The sequence below is a fragment of the Balaenoptera acutorostrata genome, chromosome 7, assembly GCF_949987535.1.
Source record: "Balaenoptera acutorostrata chromosome 7, mBalAcu1.1, whole genome shotgun sequence".
NCBI classification, from domain to species: domain Eukaryota; kingdom Metazoa; phylum Chordata; class Mammalia; order Artiodactyla; family Balaenopteridae; genus Balaenoptera; species Balaenoptera acutorostrata.
Window position 1 is genome coordinate 14,466,354 of NC_080070.1, and position 24,661 is coordinate 14,491,014.

General features: G+C 44.3%; 1 protein-coding gene across 2 annotated transcripts in view; it reads left to right on the forward strand.

Annotated features, from left to right (window-relative positions):
- Positions 1-24,661, forward strand: part of SLC37A3 (solute carrier family 37 member 3) — a 118,209-nt gene that overhangs the window by 91,786 nt on the left and 1,762 nt on the right. Inside the window, exon 15 of one of the 2 annotated variants that reach the window (XM_057550053.1) lies at positions 531-613. The exons of the other annotated variant lie outside the window; for it this stretch is intronic. Coding sequence (XP_057406036.1) covers positions 531-598 — 68 coding nt within the window. The 3' untranslated portion in view covers positions 599-613. Of the gene's footprint in view, positions 1-530; positions 614-24,661 lie in introns of those variants that run through there. 2 annotated transcript variants of the gene reach the window in all.

The following is a 24,661-nucleotide window of genomic DNA, read 5'->3' on the forward strand; positions in this document are numbered from 1 at the left end:
TTTTCTCTGCTTGGTTCCCTGCCTTGTAGTTAAGAGGAAATAACAGCCATCCTAGGAATTCTCAATAAATGTATATTATTTAGCTGAAAAAAAAATTGTTAAAGGATGAGAAAGCGAATAGTGAACACCTTATACACTGTCCTAAACAAATAGATGCTGGTTCTGAGTGTAAAAGTGCACTCTGAAAAGCAGGGAGAGACGGGAAGAAGTCACTTTATACCTCCCTTAAAACTGTGTTAAGTTCTGTTTAATGGCTATTCTGGGAAAGGGATATAATTCCTTCAAAAGCTGGACTGCCCTGCAGCTGAAGCCAAGTTGTAAAACTGTTTGGGACGTAGTAAGAAGGTTAGTAAAGAGACCAATCCTACGGTCATTTCTAACGATTGACAGGAGGGGAATTTGGAATGGTTTAAATGCTGGCTGTCAAGAAAACCAGTGATTGGAAAAACAACATCACGGGGCTTTTTATATGGCCCACTGGTATCGTGAGGCAATGTGATTATTTTCCTGACTTTCTGTTTTTGTCACAGGAAAAGGAAGAAGCAAGGGAATCAGAGGAGTGATCAGATGCCTAATTACCAGTGCTTCTCTCAGATAAATTAAACAGGCAGTTAAAATATTCTCCTGCTACAGCAAAGAAACAAAGCCAGCCTTTAAACACTTTGGATGTCAACATGCCCTAATTTCAAAAGCACTAGAGCTATGTATAACCCCAAAGATAATCTCTTTCTTCAAGGAATGAGTAAGCAGTGTTTAAAAAAAAAAAAACAAAAACCCCGATTCGCCATTCCTGGGCCTGTGGCAGACATCATTAATCAATCAAGTCAGATTATTTTTTCCATGGAACCTAAATGCTGCCCCAGAATTCTTCTCAACAATGTGTGCCTGACAGCTACTATAAATAGATCAGAATTGGCTTGTGAGCTGAGCCAACCAAAGAGGCATCTAATATGATGGTTAAAAGTATAATCTTTGGAGCCAAATATCAGCTCAGCTAATGAAGCTTTCATATAAATTTCTTTACCTTCAAAATGCAGATATTAATAATACCTATCTCATTGGATTGTTGTAAGGATTAAATTAATCACCACACCTAAAGAGCTTAGAACAGGACAAATAGCAAATACTTGAAAAATATTATTTTTATTTTTCCAGAATAAAAAGTTAAAAAAGATTATTTACTATTTAACCGTGGAGGAAGAACTAGATTAAGATTTAGTAGGAATCTATAAGTTGAGGGTTTATTCAACAAAGATATATTTAGCAATTATTATATGCCAGACTGTGTATAAAATGTTGGAAATTCTGTGGCTAGCAAGACAAGTAAGGCGGGACTTCCCTGTTGGCACAGTGGTTAAGAATTCGCCTGCCAATGCAGGGGGCACAGATTTGAGCCCTGGTCCGGGAAGATCCCACGTGCCGCAGAGCAACTAAGCCCATGTGCCACAACTACTGAGCCTGTGCTCTAGAGCCCACGAACCACAATTACTGAGCCTGTGTGCTGCAACTCCTGAAGCCCACGAGCCTAAAGCCTGTGCTCCGCAACAAGAGAAGCCACCACAGTGAGAAGCCCGCGCACCGCAACAAAGAGTAGCCCCCGCTCGCCACAACCAGAGAAAGCCCGCGTGCAGCAACGAAGACCCAACGCAGCCAAAAAAAAAAAAAAAAGACAAGGCACCAATTTTACCTAGGTGATATAAATCAATCTTCCTCAAAATTGTCATCCTTTGAAATGTAGTGATATACTGACAAGGTATCGGTTTATATTCAGTTGTTTTACATCAAAATTCTATTTAATAGAAAAAGAATAATTGAGAAGCTAAGTGGACAATTAAATGTGGAAGCTACTCAACCTCATTAATAGGTAGGGAAACAAATTAATACACTACTGAGAATGGTGAGGAAGATGAGAGAGCTAGAATAGAAGATCTATTTAGGCATTCAACATCCAAATATAAGGAGTTCCAGGAAGAGAAAATCATATATAAATTTATTTCTAGACCTGAAGGGCAAGTGTCTCTAGATGTAAAGATCCACTGAAGTGCATGGCAGAATGAGTGAAAAAGACCCTCGCCAGGGCATATTATTATGACATTTCTGAATCCCATGGATAAAGAAGCAAACAAACAAACAAATAGGATGGAGGAGGAGTGTTGGAAACTAGTTATATGCAAAGAAACAGGAGTCAAAGTGGCATTGGATTTTTTTTTTAATTGGGATACAGTTGTGGCATTGGATTTTTTACCTATAATTTTATACCCAACCAATCTATCAATCAAGTGTGAAAGAAGAACAAAGATATTTTCAGACTTCAGTGACTTGAAAAATACACTTCTATTAAAGGAATTTTTTTTTTAAAAGGTAAAATCATGACTCTCACAAATATAAAATGAACGTGTGTTAAATATCTTACCTCATTATTAATGAGGGAACCAGTAAGATGTTACAACCAGTTTAAAGAAGTCAAAGAAGCACAAATTTATATGGAAAAAAGGAATTTTGAAATGAATTTATAAACGAATATGAAACTGCCTTTTGTAGGGAGCCTTGCGTGGGGTGGGGAGAGGGACTGTGGGTTATTTATTTGCATATCTCTAGATAAGAATTATTTTGCATTGCTATCAATTACCTACAATTCACAGAGTTGTAAAATAGCTGAAAGGCAATGAAAGGCACAGAGCCCCCATAGAATCAAAATCAGAAAGCTCAGAAAGGATGTGCTCTAAGCAATGCATAGTTTTTCACCCAATCACAAAATTATCTGAGTACACTCTCAAGTGAATTTTATTAGGACACTAGTAGACACTTCCGCCTTCATTAAAAGGAGGAAATAAATTTTTTTTTTAAAGTGGGGGAGGAGGGAGAGGGAGAGAGAGAGAGGTGGGATCCTCAGCATAGGGACTAGGGTATCCATCACTGGAGGTGTGAGCGAAGTCATAGGACTAAGAGCAGAGCATTAAGCCAGAGCCCAGTCAGCTTGGGTGCAGGAGGAAGGAGGCCTCCTGAGAGGCTCTGGGGAAGAAGAAATGGAACTGATGTGCTTGAGCATATGGAAAATGTCATGGGAAGGCCTTTGGCAGAGATGTTAAAGCTTTTAGAGAACACTAATGATGAGTCATAGAACATAAAATGAATAAAAAAACGAGGCCGTCATTAACTTTAGGAATACTGAAGGCTGCCCAAGAACAGAGATAAGTAATGTTCACTTGGCTCAGAGTGAATGATACTTGCATAGTCATTATAATGTAAATACCAACTATTTCTTCTCCCAAAGGTGTGCTATGTTGGGATGATGGGGGTGGGGAAGTGACGGCTGTACGTGTGGGAGAGTTAGGTACTCACCTACCAGAGTCGGTGGAGAATGTCTAAACATGATAAATTAAGAAACAGCAGTAGAGAATTCCCTGGCAGTCCAGCGGTTAGGACTCGGTGCATTCACTGCCTTGGCCCGGGGTTCAATCCCTGATCGGGGAATTGAGATCCTGTAAGCCATGTGGCGCAGCCAAAAAGGAAAACAAAACAAAACAAAAGAAATAGCAGTAGAAGCACAGTATTCTTAAATATGGAGACAAGTATCAGAGAAAATAGCTAGAAGAGTTGCCACTGGCTACCACAAGCAGATCCTGGTGGTGAGAAAGCTGAGGGCAGGGGACTGCTGGTTTTCATTAAAAACTTATGTACATGCAGGGGGCTTCCCTGGTGGCACAGTAGTTAAGAATCCGCCTGCCAATGCAGGGGACACGGGTTCGAGCCCTGGTCTGGGAAGATGCCCCATGCCTCCGAGCAACTAAGCCCGTGCTCCACAACTACTGAGCCTGTGCTCTAGAGCCTGTGAGCCACAACTACTGAAGCCCGTGCGCCTAGAGCCCGTGCTCTGCAGCAAGAGAAGCCACTGCAGTGAGAAGCCGCGAACCACAACGAAGAGTAGCCCCTGCTCGCCACAACTAGAGAAAGCCTGTGCACAGCAACGAAGACCCAGTGCAGCCAAAAATAAGTAAATAAATTAAATAAATTAAAAAAAAACTTATGTACATACATATACACATAATACATACATATACATATATATCTATGCATATATTTATTAAAAATGAATTGAAAAAAATGATTACACTTAAAGAAAAAGGCATGTATTATTAAGTGCTGGTGAGGTGTGGGTAATCTCAAACACTACTAGTGAAGTATAAATTGGCACAGACTTTTTGGAAAAGCCACTTGGCAGAATCCGATGAAATTTTACGTGTACATACCGTTCAATCTAGCAGCCATACTTCTTGGCCTTTATCCTCAGAGAAACACTTGCACGTGTGCTCAGGGCAGCATGCCCAAGGACATTCCTGGAGCATTGTTTATAAGGTAAAAAAACCCAACAATGCTATAAATGTCCAATAAAAGGGGGACGGCAGTACAACAACAACAAAAACCAAAAGTCATGACCCTTGAACATGTAAAAAGATGCTCAGTCTAACTCATGATACACAAATAACAATTTAAAGTATGATGAAGTTCTATATATATTTTTTGCCTATCAGTTTGGCAAAGTCTGGTAGTATTTTATTGGTGTGTTGGTAAAGCTATGGCAAAGCAGGTGGTCTCATACATGGGAAAAGAATCTAAAAAAAAAAGAGTGGATATATGTATAACTGATTCACTTTGCTGTGTACCTGAAACTAACACAACATTGTAAATCAACTATACTCCAGTAAAAATTAAAAGAAAAAAAGGTGGCCTCAAACATTGTTCATGGGAGGACAAATTGGTTCAATCTCTACAGAGAGCAATATCCATCAAAATTACAAATGCACAGGCTTTTTGACTGAGAAATCTCACTTCTAGTAATTCATCTAACAGATAAGTGCATGAACTAAATTTTATATATATACACAAAGGTATTTGTTGCAGTGTTGTTGACGGTAGCAACAGTTTGGAAACAACCAATAGGGGGGACTGGTTAAATAAATTTCTTCTTATTTAACGCAAACGTCTGTGCTGCGGAGCTAAGATGCGGTGGAGGTCGGGGAAGGACAGGAGTGGAAGGAGAATTTGCCTTTATTTCACCGTATGACATTTCTTCCTATGTTCTCTTCTAGGACAAAATGCCCCACAGTGAAATAAATGTGCTCTGTGCCTCAGTTTCCTCATCTCTAAAAAAGAGATGGTGATTCTAACCTCCTAGGGTTACTGTGAGGATGGTGAGCCGATCCACGTGAGGTGCTTAGATCAGAGCCTGGTGCAGAGCGAGGGCTGTAGAAGCTTGTCCAGGGCGCCACGTGTAACAGAGGGGGGCTCATCAGTCATGGGAGGGGGCTCTAGCGGTCAAAGTTTAAGCTGCTCGGAGACAGACATTAGGTTATGTCAGAAAAGTCAAATCAAATGGGGGTACTTCAGAGATGGATCTCCAGCTGAGACAACACAGTACCATGGGCAGGGCTGGCAGCCAGTTCCATTTGTGGCTCTCCAAGGAACCATACGTGGTGGTCTTCACACCCTTGTGTGGATCTGGGGCTAGGCTGCTTTCAATGGTAGTTTGTAGAAGCAGGAACTCCTTTTATTTTTTTTAAATTGAAGTATAGTTGATTTACAATGATTCAGGTGAAAAGCAAAGTGATTCAGTTATATATTCTCTCTATATATTCTTTTTCAGATTATTTTCCATCATAGGTTATTACAAGATATTGAGAACAGTTCCCTGTGCTGTCCAGTAGGTCCTTGTTGTTTATCTTTTTTTTTGTTTTTGTTTTTTTTTTTTGTGGGGAGCCATGCGTTGCGTGCATTGCAGGATCTTAATTCCCCGACCAGGGATCAAACTGGTGCCTCTGAAGTGGAAGTGTGGAGTCCTAACCACCGGACCGCCAAGGAATTCCCCTGTTTATCTATTTTACATATAGTAGTGTGTATCTGTTAATCCCAACCAAGAAGGCAACTCCTTCTTAAGACCTGTACTGACCACGGCAAGGGTGAACACCCCAACTAGCCCAGCTCCTCCACCAAACCCACAGATGAACAGCTGATGTTTAAGATGAGCAGAGGAAAGAAGCAGGATAGGACAGAAGGCTGCCACTTCCTTTTTTTTTTTTTTTTTTTTAATTTTTATTTATTTATTTTTGGCTGTGTTGGGTCTTCGTTTCTGTGCGAGGGCCTTCTCTAGTTGTGGCAAGCAGGGGCCACTCTTCATCGCGGTGCGCGGGCCTCACACTATCGCGGCCTCTCTTGTTGCGGAGCACAGGCTCCAGACACGCAGGCTCAGTAGTTGTGGCTCACGGGCTTAGTTGCTCCGCGGCATGTGGGATCCTCCCAGACCAGGGCTCGAACCCGTGTCCTCTGCATTGGCAGGCAGATTCTCACCCACTGCACCACCAGGGAAGCCCCACTTCCTTTTAAGGAGCTTTTCTGGGAGTCCCTCACACTTCTGCTCACATTTCATTGGCTAAAACCTAGTCAGAAAGCCTCATCTCACTGAACGGGAAGTTGAGAAATGAAGTCTTTGAGCTGGCAGCACTGACACCTGAATAGGATAAATTCTATGGGTGATGGAAATGTTCTGGAACTAGACAGTGGTGATGGTTGCACAACCTGTGATTGTAGTAAATACTGAATTGTACACCTTAAAAGTATGAATGCTGTTACATGAGTTTTACCACAATTTTTAAAAATTGGACTTCTTTTACTGAGGAATAAGATGAAAATGAATATTGGGGCAGGCACCCAGCAGCTTTATCGTACCTGCTTTTAAATTGCAGTCAATTACAGTAGGTTTCTCTGGGCTGCGTGGCAGCAGGGACAGGGGAACAGTGTACCGTGATTGGACAGCCTGGGTCACAGGCAAACCCTGTAGTTGGGGGCTGGGGTCTATGTATAGGAGAAGCTAGGGAGGGGTGCTGGGTAGACACACAACAATCGTCCTGCCATTTGTCATTAGGATTTAACTACCTTAAAGTAGGTAGGAAGAGCTTTATGGTTCACCTTCCCCATTTCGTGACCATTCCCCGATTGTTTTCCCCAACTGTCAGGCCAAGCCAGGTATCTGCTTTTGAACTTGACCTGTTCGCTCTTTGTAAGCCACACCCCACTCTGAGGATTGCTGTCTCTGAGAACATCAGGGGAAGTTTTGTCCAGGTGGCTCTGCATTTCCTCTGCCCCCCGAAAATGAAGGGGGTGGTTTCCCAACTTTCATGAAATGTTATCTAGGAAAGAAAGGGGCGAGCATAATGCAGAGACCAAAAGGGATATGACTAAAAAGTGACTTAGCCACCTCTCCTGCCTTGTGGGTCCCCTGAGGCCTGAGTCCTGCCCTTTTGCCTGAATCAGAAGGAGCAGGGCAGGGGATGGAGAGAAGGAGGAGAAAGAGGGGGTTAAGTCTGCCCAGGTTTTTCAGTGTGATGAGACCAGGGCAGAAGGTCTGCCAGGAACAGGTCAGGTTCAAAACAAGAAGCCCCAGGGCACTTCTCTGTAGATTTTACATGGATCTCAAGGGAAAGTGCTGGAACTGATCTCATTCAATATTTTATTTTACAAATCATGTTGAAAAGGAAGTACACAATGAGCTCTCCAGGTTTGCCAGCGACGCTAAATCTCTCCCAGGTGCTGCAGTGCTAAGGTAATGGGAAACGCAGCAGGAAGCTCCTACAGCACTTAGTGGGAGGGGGCAGGAAGATAGCCCGACAAGGGGCAGGAGGAAAGTGGAATTTGGGGGGAGCAGAGCCAGGCCCTGCTGCCCTGGGTTCTCACAGGCTCCACAAACACACTTCCCAGGGCTCCTGCAGCTCCCAGTGTTGGTGTGGGAGGAGTGGGTGGAGTGGGTGGAGTGGATGGTGGGACAGAAGAGCGGGGCTCCCGAGCCACCTGGGAGCCCCTGGGATGGCCCAATCCTCCCTGGCCTGCACACAGAAGCTGTGCTCTTCGGGACACCCTGAGTCACGGAACTCCTCCTGTCTGCTGGGATCTTCACCTCAGCATCAGGTACTTTCTTCAGCTTATCCTGCTTGTAATTTCAGATGTACTTATTTGGTTTGTCTTATTTCACCTTGGCACTTCCCTTGCCTTCCACTCAGCCCCACAAATGGTTCGGATTCTTGTTCTCCTAGTGTTGAATTTCCAGGCACCAGGGAACCAGCCAGCAGGTCTGGTCTCCACAGGCTGGGGAGTTAAGTGAGAGGAGTCACAGGAAAGAGAAAGGCTTCTAGCGGTAAGAGATTGAGCCTCATCTTCCTACTTACGTTAATTACTAGATTCCAGGCCTCGGCCTTTTGAGGCATAAACTCAAGTTTAAACTGGTAGGAGGGCAATCGAAATAACTGATTCAGGCAAGGATCATCAACTATGTTGATTTTTAGGAGGCACATACTGAAGTATTTAGGAGTGAAATATGATTTCCAAAACTTAACGTTCAAGCATTTTGGCAAAAAAAAAGAACCAAACAAACAAAAAACACGCATATAGAGATAAAGCAAAAATAGCAAAATGTCAACAATTTTTAAATTTAAGTCGTGGGTATATGGGTAATCATTGTGCTATTCTTTCAACCTTTCTGTATATTTGAGCACTTGTGTAATAATAAGCTGCTGGGAGTAAGGGTATGGGTAGTGGACAGCTGGTGAATCTGAGAGTCCTTGAATATATCACAGGCATGAAAGGGCTTAGTAATGCCAGACTTGGAAAAAATCTTTTCATTCTGTGAGGCTCAAAGAGTAGTGTCTTGGGCTGAATTTTGTCCCCTCAAAATTCATATGTTGAAATCCTAACTCCCAGGACCTCAGACTGTGACTGTCTTTAGAGATAGGGCCTTTACAGAGGTAATTAAGGTTAAATGAGGTCATTGGAGTAGTGTCCTCTTAAGAAGAGAAATTTGGACACAGACTGGTAGAAAAGACATTGTGCTATGGACTAAAAACCCCCAGATTTGCATGTTGAAGCTTTAACCCTCCAAGGTGATGGTATTTGGAGATGGAAACTTTGGGAGATAGTTAGGTTTAGATGAGGTTATGAGGGTGGAGCCCTGTTAGGGACTGAACGTTTGTGTCCTCCAAAATGCATATGTTGAAACTATATACCCCTCAGTGTGGCAGTATTAGGAGGTGGGGCTTCTGTGCTAATAAGCATAAGATGAGGTCGTAAGGGTGGAGCTCTCATGAATGGGATTAGTGCCCTTCCAAGAGTCACAAGAGAGCTTGCTTCCTGTGCTCTGCTCTCTGCCACATGATGGTGCAAGAAGTCAGTAATCTGCAACCTGGAAGAAGGCCCTCAGCAGAACATGACCAATGCTGGCACTCTGAGCTTAGACTTCCAGCCTCTAGAACTATGAGAAATAAACTTCTGTTGTTTATAAGCCACCCAGTTTATGGTATTCTGTTATAGCAGCCTGAGCTAAGACAGGCCCTCTCGACAGGATTAGTACCCTTTTGTAAGAAGAGAAAGAGACCCCTAGAACTCTCTCCACCATGTGAGGAGACAGTGAGAAGGTGACTGCCTCTGAGCCAAGAAGGGAGCTCTCACCAGAACCTGACCAGGCCAGCACCTTCATCTTGGACTCTGGCCTCCAGAGCTGTGAGAAAACAAATATCTGTCGTTTAAGCCACACAGTCTATTGTATTTTGTTATGGCAGCCCAAGCAGACTCTTACACGACATGAAGACACAAGGAGAAGACAGCTATCTACAATCCAAGGGAGGAGGCCTCAAAAGACACTAACCCTGCTCACACCTTCACCTCAAATGTCTAGTCACCAGAAGTATGAAACATTTCTGTCATGTAAGCCACATCATTAGGGCAGCCCTAGCAAACATACAAGTATCATTCACCATTGTTTGCACTTCCTTAAATGAAGCTGAGCTCTCACACAGGAAAAAGAGTTCAAATGGGGCAAAGTTCAAACTCTCCTGTGCTTTCCTGTGGTTAGGACAAAACCAGATGGCAGCTGGAGGTTACCCACCTGAGAGAGAGCAGAAAGTGGAGGGGGGACCAGACCCTGGGAGCCACTGAGGGCTACACTTGTCTTATACTTTGGAATCTTGACCAAGGGCAATAGAATTTGCTTTTTAATAACTATTTCCTTTTGTTCTCCTGTGATATTAATAGAGCTATGTCTTGTAACTAGGACACAAGGTGAAAAAGTTATATGCGATAATTGAAAATAAGTTTTTCCTATGAGGGTCAAGCTAGGAATAATCAACATTTGAGAGACAAGATCAGCAGTCTGTAGGCTGAGGACATAGATACAAGGCTTCTGAATGGTATTGTGAGAAGAGCCTTGGCTTTGGCTTGGACAAACGCGAGCACAACTTTTCCCTTTTCCAATTAAGAGCTGTGAGACCCTTAACTGGGGCAATTTGTGTAACTTCTTTGGACCACACTTTCCTCATCTGTAAAATGGGCAGAATACTACCTGCCTTGTAGAGATACTGGAAAGATTAGAGCCGTTGTACTTAAGCCCTGGGTACAATGCCTGGACACAACAAATGGTACTATTATTACTGTTGCTATATTTTGGGAACGCTCAATAAAGGTGATGGAAGTGCAGTGAAGGGAAACACAGTAAAGATAAAAGAAAGCTACCTTTTACTTAGTCAAAATCATAGAGACAAAAAGTAGAACGGTGGTTGCCAGGGGCTGGGTGAAGGGTGAAATGGGGAGTTATTGTTCAATGGGTATAATTAAAGTTTTGTAAGATGAAAAGAGTTCTGGCGATGGATGGTGTTGATGGTTACATAAAAATATGAATGTACTTAATACCGTGAACTATATATTTAAAAATGATTAAGGGAATTCCCTGGTGGTCCAGTGGTTAGGGCTCCACGCTTCCACTGCTGGGGGCCTGGGTTCAATCCCTGGTTGGGGAACTAAGATCCCACAAGCCGCACGATGCAGCCAAAGAAAAAAAGATTAAGATAGTAAATTGTATGTTACGTGTATTTTACCACAAGAAGAAAAAAATTGGAAAAGAAATAACTTACTCCACAGTACAGCATACTTGACGAAAACACAGGGGAATTGGGGGGGAAAAATTAGCCATAAAGAAATTTAAAAATTTGACTAATAAACAAAAATTCTACCAGGCAAAAATCACTCTAAGCAAAGTCAAAAGACAAAGAACAAGCTAGGAGAAATATTTTCAATTCTATCCAACAGAGCTCATTTTCTTACTGAAGAAGTCCATATGTTAGGAGAATGGCCTACCAGAAGGCCAGAAAGAGGAGTTCAGAGAACATAAATTCTAGTTTCTCCAGGACCTTCCAGAGGCACCCATGGTGGGACAGGTAGTTGGGGCAGACAGTTCTTCAGGCTTCATGATGTCCCAGCTCAAATATCCCTCTACATTCTCCATATCCCTTTTCTCTGAATTTTATGCTAAAACCTCTTTGGACACATATTAGGTGCCAGTAAATATTTATTGAATTATTTCACATATTACAGTGTTTTCGTTTCCTAGGGCTGCTGTAACAAAGGACACAAACTCGCTTAAAACAATGGAAATTTTACCGTTAGAGGCGAGAAGTTCGAAATTAAGCTGTCAGAAGGCCCATGCTCCCTCTGAATGCTCTGTCAGAGAATGCTTCCCTGCCTCTTCCTAGCTTCTGGTGGTACCAGGCATTCCTAAGCCTTTAGTAGCATGACTCCAACCCCCGTCTCTCTCACATGGCTCTCTTCTCTGTGTCTCTGTGTCTTTCTTAGTCTTCGCCTCATCTTATAAGGATACCAGTCATTAGATTTGGGGCATACCCTATATCCAAGATGATTTCGACTTAACATCCTTAGCTAATTACATCTTCAAAGACCTTATTTTCAAATAAGGTCACATTCTGAAATTCTGGGTGGATGTGAATTTTGGGGAGACACTGTTCAACCTTTTAGTTGCAACACGGAGCTTTTTTAGTTGCATCTTAAAGAAAACCCCCATCTAACTAGCTTAAACAAATAAAAATAACTACTGGGACAATTAGCAGAAAAGTCTAGGAATATATGGAACATCAAGAATGGCTTGACCAAGGAAGTCAGTTTCTCTGTTTCATTCTGATCTGTCTTTTGCTGTGTTGGCCTCATTCTTAGGCTCCATCGTGTGGCTTTTGGCAGCTCCAGGTTCACATCATCCTTATTGGTGGTAATCCTAGCAAAAAGTATCTCATACCTTTCCCCAAACAGTATCAGCAAACATCTCATGTATATCATTGGCTTTTATTAGGTTTCATGCCCATCTCTAAACCGGTCACTGTGGCCTGGCCTTAAGTCTATACCTCAGCTCTAGAACCAGGCATTGAAAGCACACAGACTAAGGATGGAGGAGGGGTTCTTCCCAGAGTGAACTTGGAGTATTATTACCAGGAAAAGCATTCATGGGTGCTAGGTAGTGAAAAATGTAGCTATCCACTAGAATGTTAATCCTACCTTCATAGTTAAAGAGCTCCTGGAAGACAGCAACTCTGGTTTTCTTTTCTGTATTCCAGAGCCCCAGATAGCATCAGGCCTTCACATAAGCATTTGCTGACTTGTTTTGAATTTTTAACAAGATTTAATCTCTGCAGACTTTATCCACTATAAATCTACAGCCCAGTTCCTGAACCAAGGCGACACACCCTACCCCATCGAGATACTGCTCTTTGTAAAGCTCTATCTAGGTAGACCAGTTGGCCATCTGTTGTGAAATCATTCTGAAAAACTTCCATGAAAGGGAACTGAGTAAAAAAGCTCATGTTTGGGTCAACATGGCAGGAAAGAAACACAAGTGTCAGGAAAGAAACAGTGGGTGAAACTGAGGAACAGAAATACAGCGCCACTTCCCCACTTTGTTCCAACACACACACACAAATCTCAATATATCTGCTGGGATGGAGTATTGTTACTCTCACATACCCTGGAGCCCTGGTGGAGTAAATAAGATTCTGAGTTTAGGCATGTGTCATCGAGGGGTTTAGACCTGAAGTGTTGTACCTTAAACACACGCAGAGGGGCCTTGTATCCAAGGCCAATGCCCAAAGGGTGAAATCAGACAGCCCTTTAGCTAGATGAAGCTGGACTTGGTAACCACACTGTGGAGTTTAATTTGCTGACCTAGATGTAGTTTGAAGCCCACAAAACCTCATACCACAGCAAAGCTTTTCTTGTGCTGAGACAGCTGGCTGAGCGTGGTGTTGCAATGACTCAGTTCTTGGTAAAGGGTCTGCAGAAATTAGGGGCAGAGCTATAGTCCTAAGACCACAGTCCCAAGAGACCTTCCTGTTTATTCCATGGTGAGAGAAGAGGACCTTCTGTTTGTGGGCACTGGTGTTTCATCAGAAAGGACCAGGCTGGGGCTATGGGTTTGGGCTGCGTATACACAGTCCACACATGATGGTCAGACAATTATACTCAGACTGATCCTTCAGACTGAACCACACAGGCCAAAAGCATTTTTGGAAAGTGGTCTTCAAACTGTGTGAACTGAGTCACATTTCTCCTTGACTTCCATTTTGAAATTGGGGCTAGTTTACATGAGGAAGCTGACTTCAATAAAACTGGGGTTGAAAACTGTGGGTTCTGAGGACTCCCCATTAAACATAGCAGATTGAACATGTGTATAAGCTTCAGCCTCCTCCCAAAACCCCACTAAAATATGAGTAAAGACACATTTTTTTTAAAAAGGCATATATCCAGAAGAGAGATAAGAGCAGAGAGAGGGATCAAAAAAATCCTAGCTGAAGCCTATTGATGTTCAAGGGAAATAAATTTACTTTGGATATATTTCCCTATTGTGAAATATATATCTAATAATAAATTGTTAGACATTGTTACATTGATCAGTGTTCACTAAAATATTCACCATCTTTGTGTGAATGTATGTGCATGCTGTGTTGGTTGATTTAATTTTACATAAATTTATGTTCTCAAAAGGATACATCTTAGAGTAAAAGGTGGCAGGGGATTTAAATAATATCCATGTGAGTTTATGACATCAACTAGTACATTTCAACCCTAGCAGTGCATTAGAATCACCTTCAAGTGCTTATTAAAAATGGGAACCCTGGGACTTCCCTGGCAGTCCAGTGGTTAAGACTCCATGCTTCCAATGCAGGGGGCACAGGTTCAATTCCTGGTTGGGGAACTAAGATCTCACATGCCAGGTGGTGTGCCCTGCCCCACCAAAAAAAAGGGAACCTTTATTAAAAGTACATATTCCTGGGCCTGCCTCAGATATATGAAACAGAACAGGATTGTGGGATGGGGGAATTGCTAGGAATCTGTTTTTCCTTCAACTTTTTATTTTGAAAATTTCAAACTTACAGAAAAGTTGAAAGACTATAATGCTCACCCTATACCTTCCACCTACATTCTACAATTATTAACATTTCATGACATTTGGTTTTTTTTTCCCTTTCTCTCTTTCTCTAGCTATAAAATTTTTTGCTGAGACATCTGAAAGTAAATTTCAGACATCCTGACATTTTATCCTTGTTGTGGGTTGAATTATATTCCCCCCAAAGAGAGGTTGAAGTCCTAACAGCTTGGTACCAGTGAATGTGACCTTATTATAAATAGGGTCTTTGCAGATGTAATCAAGTTAAGATGAGAGAATATTGGGTTAGGGTGGGCCCTAAATGCAATAACTGATGTCCTTATAAGGGGAGAGAGAGATTGAAGTCACAGAGAGACATACAGGGAAGGACAAGTGACCATGAAGGCAGAGATGCAGTTAACGCTGTCATAAGCCAAGGGACACCAAGGATTGCCGGCAACTACCAGAAGGTAGTAAGAAGCAAGGATGGATCTTCCCTTAGGGCCTTCAGACAGAGCATGGTCCAGCTGATACCTTGATTTGAGACTTCTAGCCTCCAGAACCGAGAGAGGATACATTTCTGTTGTTGTAAACCACCCAGTTTGTGGTAATTTGTTATAGCAGTTCTAGGAAACTAATACAACCTCTAAGTACAGGAGTTACCAAAATGTAGGTATTTCAAAGGAGTAAGGACATTCTCCTCATAATCAATACCATTACCACACCTAAGAAAATTAAGAATAATTCTATAATTTCCAATCCATAATCAAAAGGATCCAATTATCCTCAAAATAACTTTTTGCAGATTTTTTTTTTCTTTTTTGGTCAAGATCCAACCCAGATATCTGATATTCATTTGATTGTTATCTAATTTCTTTTAATTCTATTTAATTAAATTCTATTTAATTAAAAGAATGTAATTAAATTCTTTTAATTTCTCTAATTTCTTTTATTCTGTAGTAATCCACCCTTTTAAAAAATGACATTAAGTTTTTGAAGTATCCAGGTGTTAAAGAAAAAAGAATTCTCAAACTATAAAGAAGACTTTATTCAAGATTATTGCAACAGGGGAGAGAGAGGGAGCTCGACTCCAAATTCAACAAGGACAGGTGGGCATTTACAGCCAAAGAGCAGGTGAGGGAGTCAGTGGATGGAGATGTACTAATAGGAGACGTGGTGGAGCAGGGCAGGGGGAGTCTTGCTAAAGATAGGTCAAGTCCTTAGACATTGTCTTGGGTAGAAGAGGATGAACTGGATCAGATATTAAGGGTGATCAGATAGTGAGGGTGGAGGGATGATTTAGCAGCACTCTGCTAAGATTGGGTTGGGTCGGTCCAAGACGGTGGGGACCAAGGTCGAGGCCTAGTGGAAAGAGGGTTCAAAGAAACCTGACTAAAGTCAGGGAGAGAGCCTTTGTCACAGGTCAATTGTCTTAGAGTATGTTCCACACTGTGAATTTGTCTTTTTGATTTCTCTTGGTATAATTTAACTGTTCCTCTATCCCTGTATTTTCTGTAAACTGGAATGTAGGTCATGAGGCTTGGTTAGAAGTTTGTTAGTCACTTTGGCAGAAGTAATTCATAGGTGGTATTGTGTATTTTGGATTATATCACATCAGAGGGTGCATAATTGTTGCGCTATTAGTGATGCTCAGTTTGATTGCTTGGTTAAGATGGTGACTACCAGATCTCTCCATTGTAAAGAGAAATCTTCCACTTGGTAATTTGTAAGTCATCTGTGGGTGTTATTTTAACCCAATGCGACTATCTTACTCTCTATAACCTTTCATCCAATGGTTCCATTGTTAATCTTTGCCTAAGTCACTTATTTTACTGGGGGCTGCAAAATAGTGATTTCCAATTCTATCATTCCTTCCATTTTTATTGGCTGGTATTTCCCTTCCTCTCTCTTTTGTTTTGAATATCACTGTGAACGTGTGGATTTTGTTGTATTCATTGTGTTACCAACTGTAGTCATTATTATTTATTTTTTAAAATTTTATTTATTTATTTATTTATTTTTGGCTGTGTTGGGTCTTCGTTCCTGTGCGAGGGCTTTCTCTAGTTGCGGCAAGTGGGGGCCACTCTTCATCACGGTGTGCAGGCCTCTCACTATCGGGGCCTCTCCTGTTGCGGAGCACAGGCTCCAGACGCGCAGGCTCAGTAATTGTGGCTCACGGGTCTAGTTGCTCCGCGGCATGTGGGATCTTCCCAGACCAGGGCTTGAACCCGTGTCCCCTGTATTGGCAGGCAGATCCTCAACCACTGCGCCACCAGGGAAGCCCCTGTAGTCATTATTTATTTTGATGCTCAAATTGTTTCAAATTTGGCCAGTATGAATCCTTTCCAGCTAGCTCCTATGTCTTTGAATACTTCCTTGTCTTCTGGCACGATATGATGCCCTAGGCTCACTTTTCCTGCCTGAGACTTGGGATTGGCCATTTGTTCAAGGGGCAGAAAACAAGCCCATCCTTCTCAATTACCCATAAGTAAGGTGTCACTTTCCTTACCATTTAAAATAAGCTTAATAATAGCTAATGTTTATTAGGTACTATGTGCAGGCACCCTGCAAGTGTTTTCCATGCATCACCTCATTTAATTCACATACTAATTCTTTGTGGTCAATACACTTATGTATCCCCCTTCTACAAATGAGGAAACCAGGGTGTGGAGAAGTTAAGTAAATTGCACAGGACCATTCAGCTAGCAAGCGGAGGACTTAAAATCAGAACTCAGATCATTCTGACTCCAAAATCAAGCTTGGAACCACCATGCCATATTGCCAATTTTGCTACAAAAAGAGAAACTGCTTTAAAAGAACTGAACTTCATTATATCTATAACTAAACAAAACAACAAAAACCCCATGCTTTAAGATGATAGGCATTACGTAAAATTTAAAGAAAGAAATCCTTGAGAAATTTGGTAACTTTCTCATTAATTCTAAATTGCCAGTAATCACAGTTTAGGATAACCTGGGTCAGGCCTGGAATGTGATTAGCAACTCAACCAGAAGCCTTATCATGGAATGAACTGGAGCAGGGACTTTGGACCAAGTTAGTGTTAAAGCCTTCCAAGCTTCTCATAGCTGCAGAATTTTTCTCTGTTTCTGGGGTGGTCTGTTCAGCACTTAAGCTGTACAGGTTAATGGAAGGGATAGATAGGGGCAGGAGGGAGAGCTGCTGTGATTATGTAGCTGTGTCCTGGTTCTCATTGGCCCAGGGTGCTGGGGAAGTTGGGGGAGGTGACTCGCCCAGTTGAGGGCTGTGACACCTGAAAGAAGGGGCCCCTTCTTCTAATTTGCACAAAGGTGCCCTGTGGGCTGGTAGAGGCCGTACCTAAGTAAAGTCCTCCTGGCTCGAAACTGACTGTTCTGGGTTCAAGGGCGAGTGACTCTCTATTATCTCTTAATGAGAGAAAACTTCCTGCTCCCACAGGAATTTCCAGTTATAGTTATTAGCTTAGGTGTAACCCGAAATTTAAATGTAATTACATTTCTCTTAGAGCTAAGGTTGCTCCTAGAAACCTGCCAGTTTCCTTTCCAGGAGGAAGGTCTTTGGCCTTTTACTCTTTTCCTTCTTTTCCACCTTCACCTTAGCGTCCAGTTAAGCCTGGCGTGGTGTTTAGTGAGGAGCCTTAACCCGGACACCAGATGTCCGGCCTGTCCTCCCCCATCCCCTCCCTCCCTGGGTCTTTGCCCAGGGCAGGGAGAGGTACCTGAGTATCCAAGTGGTGGTGAGGGATATTCCAGGGAGCGATAGGTGGGGGGGACCCATTAAGATAAAGAGGAAGAATAAACAGAAGCAGATGTGCCTTCTGCCCAGGTCCCCAGCCGGCTGATAAGAGCTAGTCTCCAGGGCTGGGCCTGGCCTCCTTGGAGCCAGGAGCTGGGCCAGGCTCCTCCATCCTCATCTCTCCACTGGATCTTGTTTCCCTTCCTGGAGCTTTCCCCTCCATTGGAATACAAATCAAATATATTCACAATCTATTACCAATGCCAATGATTCCTCTGGATTTAAAAGATGTGCCCAGACAACTATTCTCCCGTGAACTACAAAGGTGGAGACTACACACACACACACGCACGCACACCCACCCACCCACCCACACACACACAGAAGCACCCATCTAGGCTGAGATTAAAAAGCCCCAAGGTGTCTCCAATCCCCAGGACTGATAGTCACCCAAAGCTATGGGGCCCCCTCCATGGGATGGGTTGTCCAAGCTTCGCTAAAGGGCTCTGGGCTTGGGGTAGAATGAGTGAACAAGGAAACCTCTAGGAACCCTTCTGGCCCTAAAATCCTCCAGGCTCTCAGGGCTGTTTAAGGCTACCCACCCCCAATCCAGAAAGGATAAAAGCAATAGAAACTCTGGACCTTTAAGGGTGTGAAGGGCTTGACTGGCACTGGGGCCGGGGCTGGCGATGGTCTGGGGTCCTCCCCCTGGCATATCATTCTGCAGCAATGTTTCCCTTTGAAAATAAAAAATTATCATCGATCCAGAACAGACTTAAAATGTTAAATTTTTAATATTACCCAAATATGTGCAAATTTCAACCTAGGTTTAAACTCCCTGTGTGCGTAAGTAGTCCATAATCATAAAATTCAAGCTGGAACGAAGGGAGAAGCCAGGGTCTTACCCACACACTCCCACCTTCAGGGGCGTCTCCTGTAGCAGCTTCTGTTTCTCCCAGACAGACCCAGTGTGACCAGCTGTGTTTAGAGCTTCCGCTGGGTGATCCCTGGGCTCAGGTATCACTGCCCCTTTCTCCTGTCCCTCCAGCCTAGGGGGGTGGTGGCCTCCTGCTGTTGTTCATCTCTGGGTTGCCTCAGCCTCCCCTGTTTGGACTCCTGGTTCTTTCATCCTGGCAAGCTTGAGGTGGGGAGGCAGCATTTCATAGATGTGGGCGTGCAGGTGTCTTAGGTGGGATGCCCCCAAAGCCACCTGTGAGAGGGAGACTTGCGTGCAGGGTGTTTCCTGGCGAGCGCTCCCAGCAGCAGCGGCTGTGAGCAAGCGAGGGCAGAAGATGTCAGAATGCAGCACAGCTGCAACCAAAGCCCCATGCTCTGCCCAGAGTCATCCCAAACTGGGGCCGGGCTGGGATAGGGTACCCCACCTCCAGCCCCGCACGGGTGAGTTGGCCTTGGGCTGCCCCCCGGGAAGGGGCCCCTGTTGGACATTGGATGAGGCAGCTCCGTTGAGGCAGGGCCATTCCTGGGGAGGGACTGGCTGGGAGCTGTCCTCCGTCCCGAAGGGGCACCTGGGCAAACGCCACAGCGAACAGCCCAGGTTCAAAGCCCAGCTCTGCACCTTCCTAGTTACGTGCCCTTGACCAAATTCCTTATCCTTATTTAGGCAGCGTTTCAGTTTCCTCATCTGTGAAAAGGGAAACTGTGAGGACTCCGTGAGACTCTGTTCCTGCACAGGGAGAGCCTCCGCCCCTGCTGGCCTCCCTCCGGGGAAGCCATAATCTGTTTGGTCAGGATCCAGGGCACTGGCTCAGCCAGACTCATGAGGGGGTGGGGCTCCTGTGTCATAAAGGGTCATGTGCCGCGTTTCTCCCACTCCCTGCTCCCAGGGGCTGGGTGACCTTGCCCTCCTCACTGGCTTTTCCAGCTCGGGATGGAATGAGGAAACAACCAAGGTCCTCTGGCAGCCTGGCCTCCTGGCCCTCCCTCGTCTTCCTCCCAGGGCTTGTGTCGGGGGCAGGGGAGTCAGAGCTTTGGATCCCGGTGTCCCTGCCCCGGGATGGTGTGTCAGGCTCTGTGCTATTTGCCTTTATCCCATGTGTGTGCCCCAGTCCCCAGGAGCCCCGCAGGAAGGGAGGGGTGGGCGAACCAGGGTAGAATTCCTGGACCCCCAAATTCTACCTGCACTCTCAATAGTAGAAAAGATGGAAAGAAAGAAATAGAATATAGCGGGGGTGTGTGGAAGAGTACAGCAGCACCCCAAACTTCTTCAGGGTCTCCTGCTATATATGGGAACTCGATGTGAATTAGAAAAGGTCCCCCCTCTGGGGAAACACAGCCCCATGAGTGCTCAGCTTAGTGAACAGTGCCTTTGTGTAAACTAGAAAAAGGCCCCCGATCTTCCCTGTGCACTCGAGGTGCAGTGCACGACCTGCCCAACCTTACGGGGTGACCCTGTAGGAAGGCTCCACTTGATGCCGCAGGCTCCTTGCCCTGCCTTCTGTCCTGCCAGTTTTCTCAGCCCACACCACACCACGTAGCCTTGGGTTCTGCACATTCTGTGTGGTTTATGGGCTTAGGGTGGACGATCAGGTTATATATACTCCACAGAGCCTATCTTCCCACACATCAAACAACTCTCTGCCTTAGAGCCTTACATGTTCCTTTCTGTGATGACATTCATAGATTCGTTGAGTCCTGGAACTGCAAGGGACCTGAGAGATTACTAATCACTGCTGAGTGACAGGGCCAGCAAGCCTGTTCCTTCGGGGACAGACCCCAGAAGCACCCCAGCCCGGCAGCCTTTGCCCCCCTGAGGTTCTTCTGTACGCATGTCCTGCCAGTCTCCCCTGCTCTGCTCAGAGCCCACGCCTAGTGACTTGTGTCCGTGGACATGGATCACAGCAACCTGTCCGTAAGGCATATTGCTGGAGAGGTGGTGTGGACGGAGCAGAAGTCAGGAGCCGGATGAGTTCAGGGGGATTTAGCTGGATTTGTTTGATCTAGACCCCAGTGTTGACTCTCATGACTTTTCTCGAATAAATGGATAAAATGGGTCTGCATTCCTTCCTGGCGGCACCTGACTGGAGCCGAGAGGTGTCACCCCAGCAGAAGTGCAGGAGTGGCCTGAACCCCAGTTTAGTGGGGAAGTGTTATGTGTGTACTCCAGAGTCAGCCAGCCTGAGTTTCAATCCTGGATCACTTATTAGCTATGAGACCTTGGAAAAGTTATTTCCCTCTGCCTCAGTTTTTCCATCTGTCAAATAGGATGATGACATAGTGCGACCCATCCTTCAGGGTTGTTAGAAGGATTAAGTGATTATGTGCTTATAATAGCACATAGTGCATAATTATTTGTTAGCTATTGTAATGACAGCAGGTGAGTTCCCATTGGGCAGAATAGACATTAATGTAAAGTTTCCACAAACATCATTTTATCGTCTCAGTGACCCCTGGATTCTCAGCAAAAGATTGTAGCTGGCCTAAGGAAACCCAAGCGGGGAAATTCATCTATGAGATCCCCTCCCCTCAGCAAGGCAATCTTCCAGACTGCCCAGGGCGTGCAGGGGCAGTCTCAGCTCTGGGTCTTGCCTCGCTCAGAGCTCTGTCCCTGCCAAGGGCACGATGGGAAGGGCTGTGAACAGCCAGTGGTACTCCCTGTCTGCAACCTCCAAGAGCACATCCCAATATCCCAAGGCATCCTCAGTCCCCTTCCTAAGTCATTACGGTCTGTCCACAGCAAAGTGTTCCACAGCGTACTGGGCATTTTAATTTCCAGTCTGACTCCTGCTTGGGGTAATAAGTTCCATGAACTTACCACCCACCAAGTGAAGTCCGATTTTCTTCTATTATTCCTAAACATCATTCTCTCAAGCTTTAAGCAGAGCCCCCTGGTTGTTCAGGATTGGGTGACTGAGTTCATAACCACTAACCATAACATCCATGATCACACAGATATTATTCCTTCTTAGCCTTTGTCTTTCCAGAGAGAAGAACCCTCAATGTATTACTCTGTATTTTTATGGCAGCTTCCCTATTTCCTTGGCAACTTTGGTTGGTCCTTTTCCTCGTTTCCCACTGTCTTTCATGAGGTGTAGAAAATCCACAGGACAGAAATCCCTCCTCAACCATAATTCCCCGTATGCCACATTCTATACACTTGGATACACTTCCAAGTACCAAATGAGAATTTCAGTTCAATACATGCAAATTGTAGTCATTTTATTGAAGAAAACTGGAAAAAGAGGGGATTGGGAGTTGGTGAAAGAAAAGAGAGTAAAAGTAGGCAGAGCACCAGCAGAGGATTTTGCCATCGAGGGTGGGAACAATAAAAGGTGAGATCTTAGAACTCCGCCCCAGAGCTGCTTTACACAACCGTGCAAGATGCATCTTACCCAAGGGCACCCTCCAAGGGGGCAAGTGGGGGCTGGAGTCCAGTTGTCAACCACTCACCATGGTCCTGGGTGCTGGGCTGCACCAGCCAGAAAGCGTTATCTTTTCCTGATTTGTGTAAAGACACCTTGTGAGCCAGTGGCAGCCCTGCCCATTCCTCCATTGGTCAGTATGGGGGCAGCTGTGTCCCCCAGACAGGGAGGGCAGAAAAACCCAGGTCAGAGCTAGGCACTGGGTCCTGACGTGCTCTGCCAAGAACTTTTCTTCGGCATCCATCCAATGAGCACTTACTGAGCATCTGCTATGTGCCCATCACTATTTTAGGTGCTGAGAAGGCAGATACAGCTCCTGTTCTCACAGAGCTTATGTTGTAGTCAGGGGAAACAAATTAACAAAGTAAATTTAGACACCACAAGCATCATAATGGGCTGGTTCAGGGGTTGGCAAACTACGACCCTTGGGCAAAATCCACCCCTTGGGTAAATCCACCCCTTGGCCTACTTTTGTAAGGCCCATGAGCTAAGAATGATTTTTATATTTTTAAAGGATTATAAAACAAAATAAACCCTTAGGAGATACACAAAGCCTAATTATCTACTCTTTGGCCCTTTACAGACAAAGTTTGCCCAGCCCTGAGGTGGTAAAGTGGTCTGGAGGACACTGCTGGTGGCCTCCCCAGCACCCATCAGCATCTCCCAAATACATGGCAGCCTAGAGATTTGGGTGGGATGGGGCCTTAGCTGCCTAAGTCTAATCTGGGTCCTTTCAGCAGCGACTGGTTCAGGGGTTGGTTCAGGGATATGCGAATCAGCATGTGCGAGTCTCCTGGGTTAAGTGATGGGTTAGGTGAAGTCCAGTACTTTCCTTTGAGTGTTGGAGAACAAGAAACTCTCTTTCTGGATGAGGTGGGATATGGATGTGAGGCCAGGGCTTGCTGCAGCCATTTTGCTAACATACAGGAGGTCATCATGAGGACAGAGCTGACCCACTGAAGAGGGGAACATCAGAGAATCACAGAGACACAGATCCAGGGCCCTGACTTTTTAGTTCCACAAGTCACTACATCCCCTTCGATATTTAAGCCAATTAGGGTTTCTTGTTTCTTTTGACCAACAACATTCTGATACTCAAGGAAAAAAGGAGGTGATGTTTGAGCTGAGACACGAATGATTGTAAAGATCTGGAGGGAAAACCTTCCAAACAGAGGAAAAGACAAATGCCAATGCCTAGAAGTGGGCACGAGCTAGGCACATATGAAAAGCAGGACAGTCAGTGAGCCCTGGGGAGAATGATATCCGATGAGGTAGAGAAGTAGGCTGGGTCTCAATGACCAAGGAGGGGAGCTTAGATATTGCTCTAAATGCAACAGGAAGCCATTGTTAGTTTTTTTGTTTGTTTTGTTTTTTGTTTTAATTAATTAATGTATTTTTGGTTGCATTGAGTCTTTGCTGCTGCGCACGGGCTTTCTCTAGTTGTGGCGAGCAGGGGCTACTCTTCGTTGCAGTGCATGGGCTCGTCATTGCGGTGGCTTCTCTTGTTGCAGAGCATGGGCTCTAGGCGCGCGGGCTTCAGTAGTTGTGGCACACGGGCTCAGTAGTTGTGGCTCGCAGGCTCAGTAGTTGTGGCACACGGGCTTAGTTGCTCTGCGGCATGTGGGATCTTCCCCGACCAGGGCTCGAACCCGTGTCCCCTGCATTGGCAGGTGGATTCTTAACCACTGCGCCACCAGGGAAGCCCCTTGTTTGTTTTTTTAACTTTTTAAATTGATTTTTATTTATATACAGCAGTACAGTGCACGAAGCTTAGGGCAGAGCTTGATGAATTTCAGCACTCACGCACATACACGTGTATCTCCATCACCTAGATCAAGAATGTTTTTGGCCCCCACAAGCCGTATATGTAATTTAAAATTTTCTAGCAGCTACATGAAAACAAGTAAAAAGAGAAACCCAGGTGAAATTGATTTTAATAACGTATTTGATTTAACCCAACAGATCCAAAATATTGTTTTAATATGTAATCAGTGTTAAAGGTGTTACTGAGCTCTTACATTTTCTCCTACGTCTTTGAAATCCAGTGTTGATTTTACACTGAGAGCACATCTCAGTTTGGACTAGCCACATTTCAGGTGCTCAATAGCCATATGTGACTGGTGGCTACTGTATTTAACAGTGCTGGTCTAGAGGGTAAGGCATGATAAATGGAAATAAACAGTGCGCGTTGATCAGAATGGAAGTTACGTAAGATGTGAGTCACTGACCTTACCTCTATTTAGAGTACTGACTTTAAAATTTTATTTTAGTCAAAGTAAGGTACCACCCATTCTCAGTTCCCTAGCCT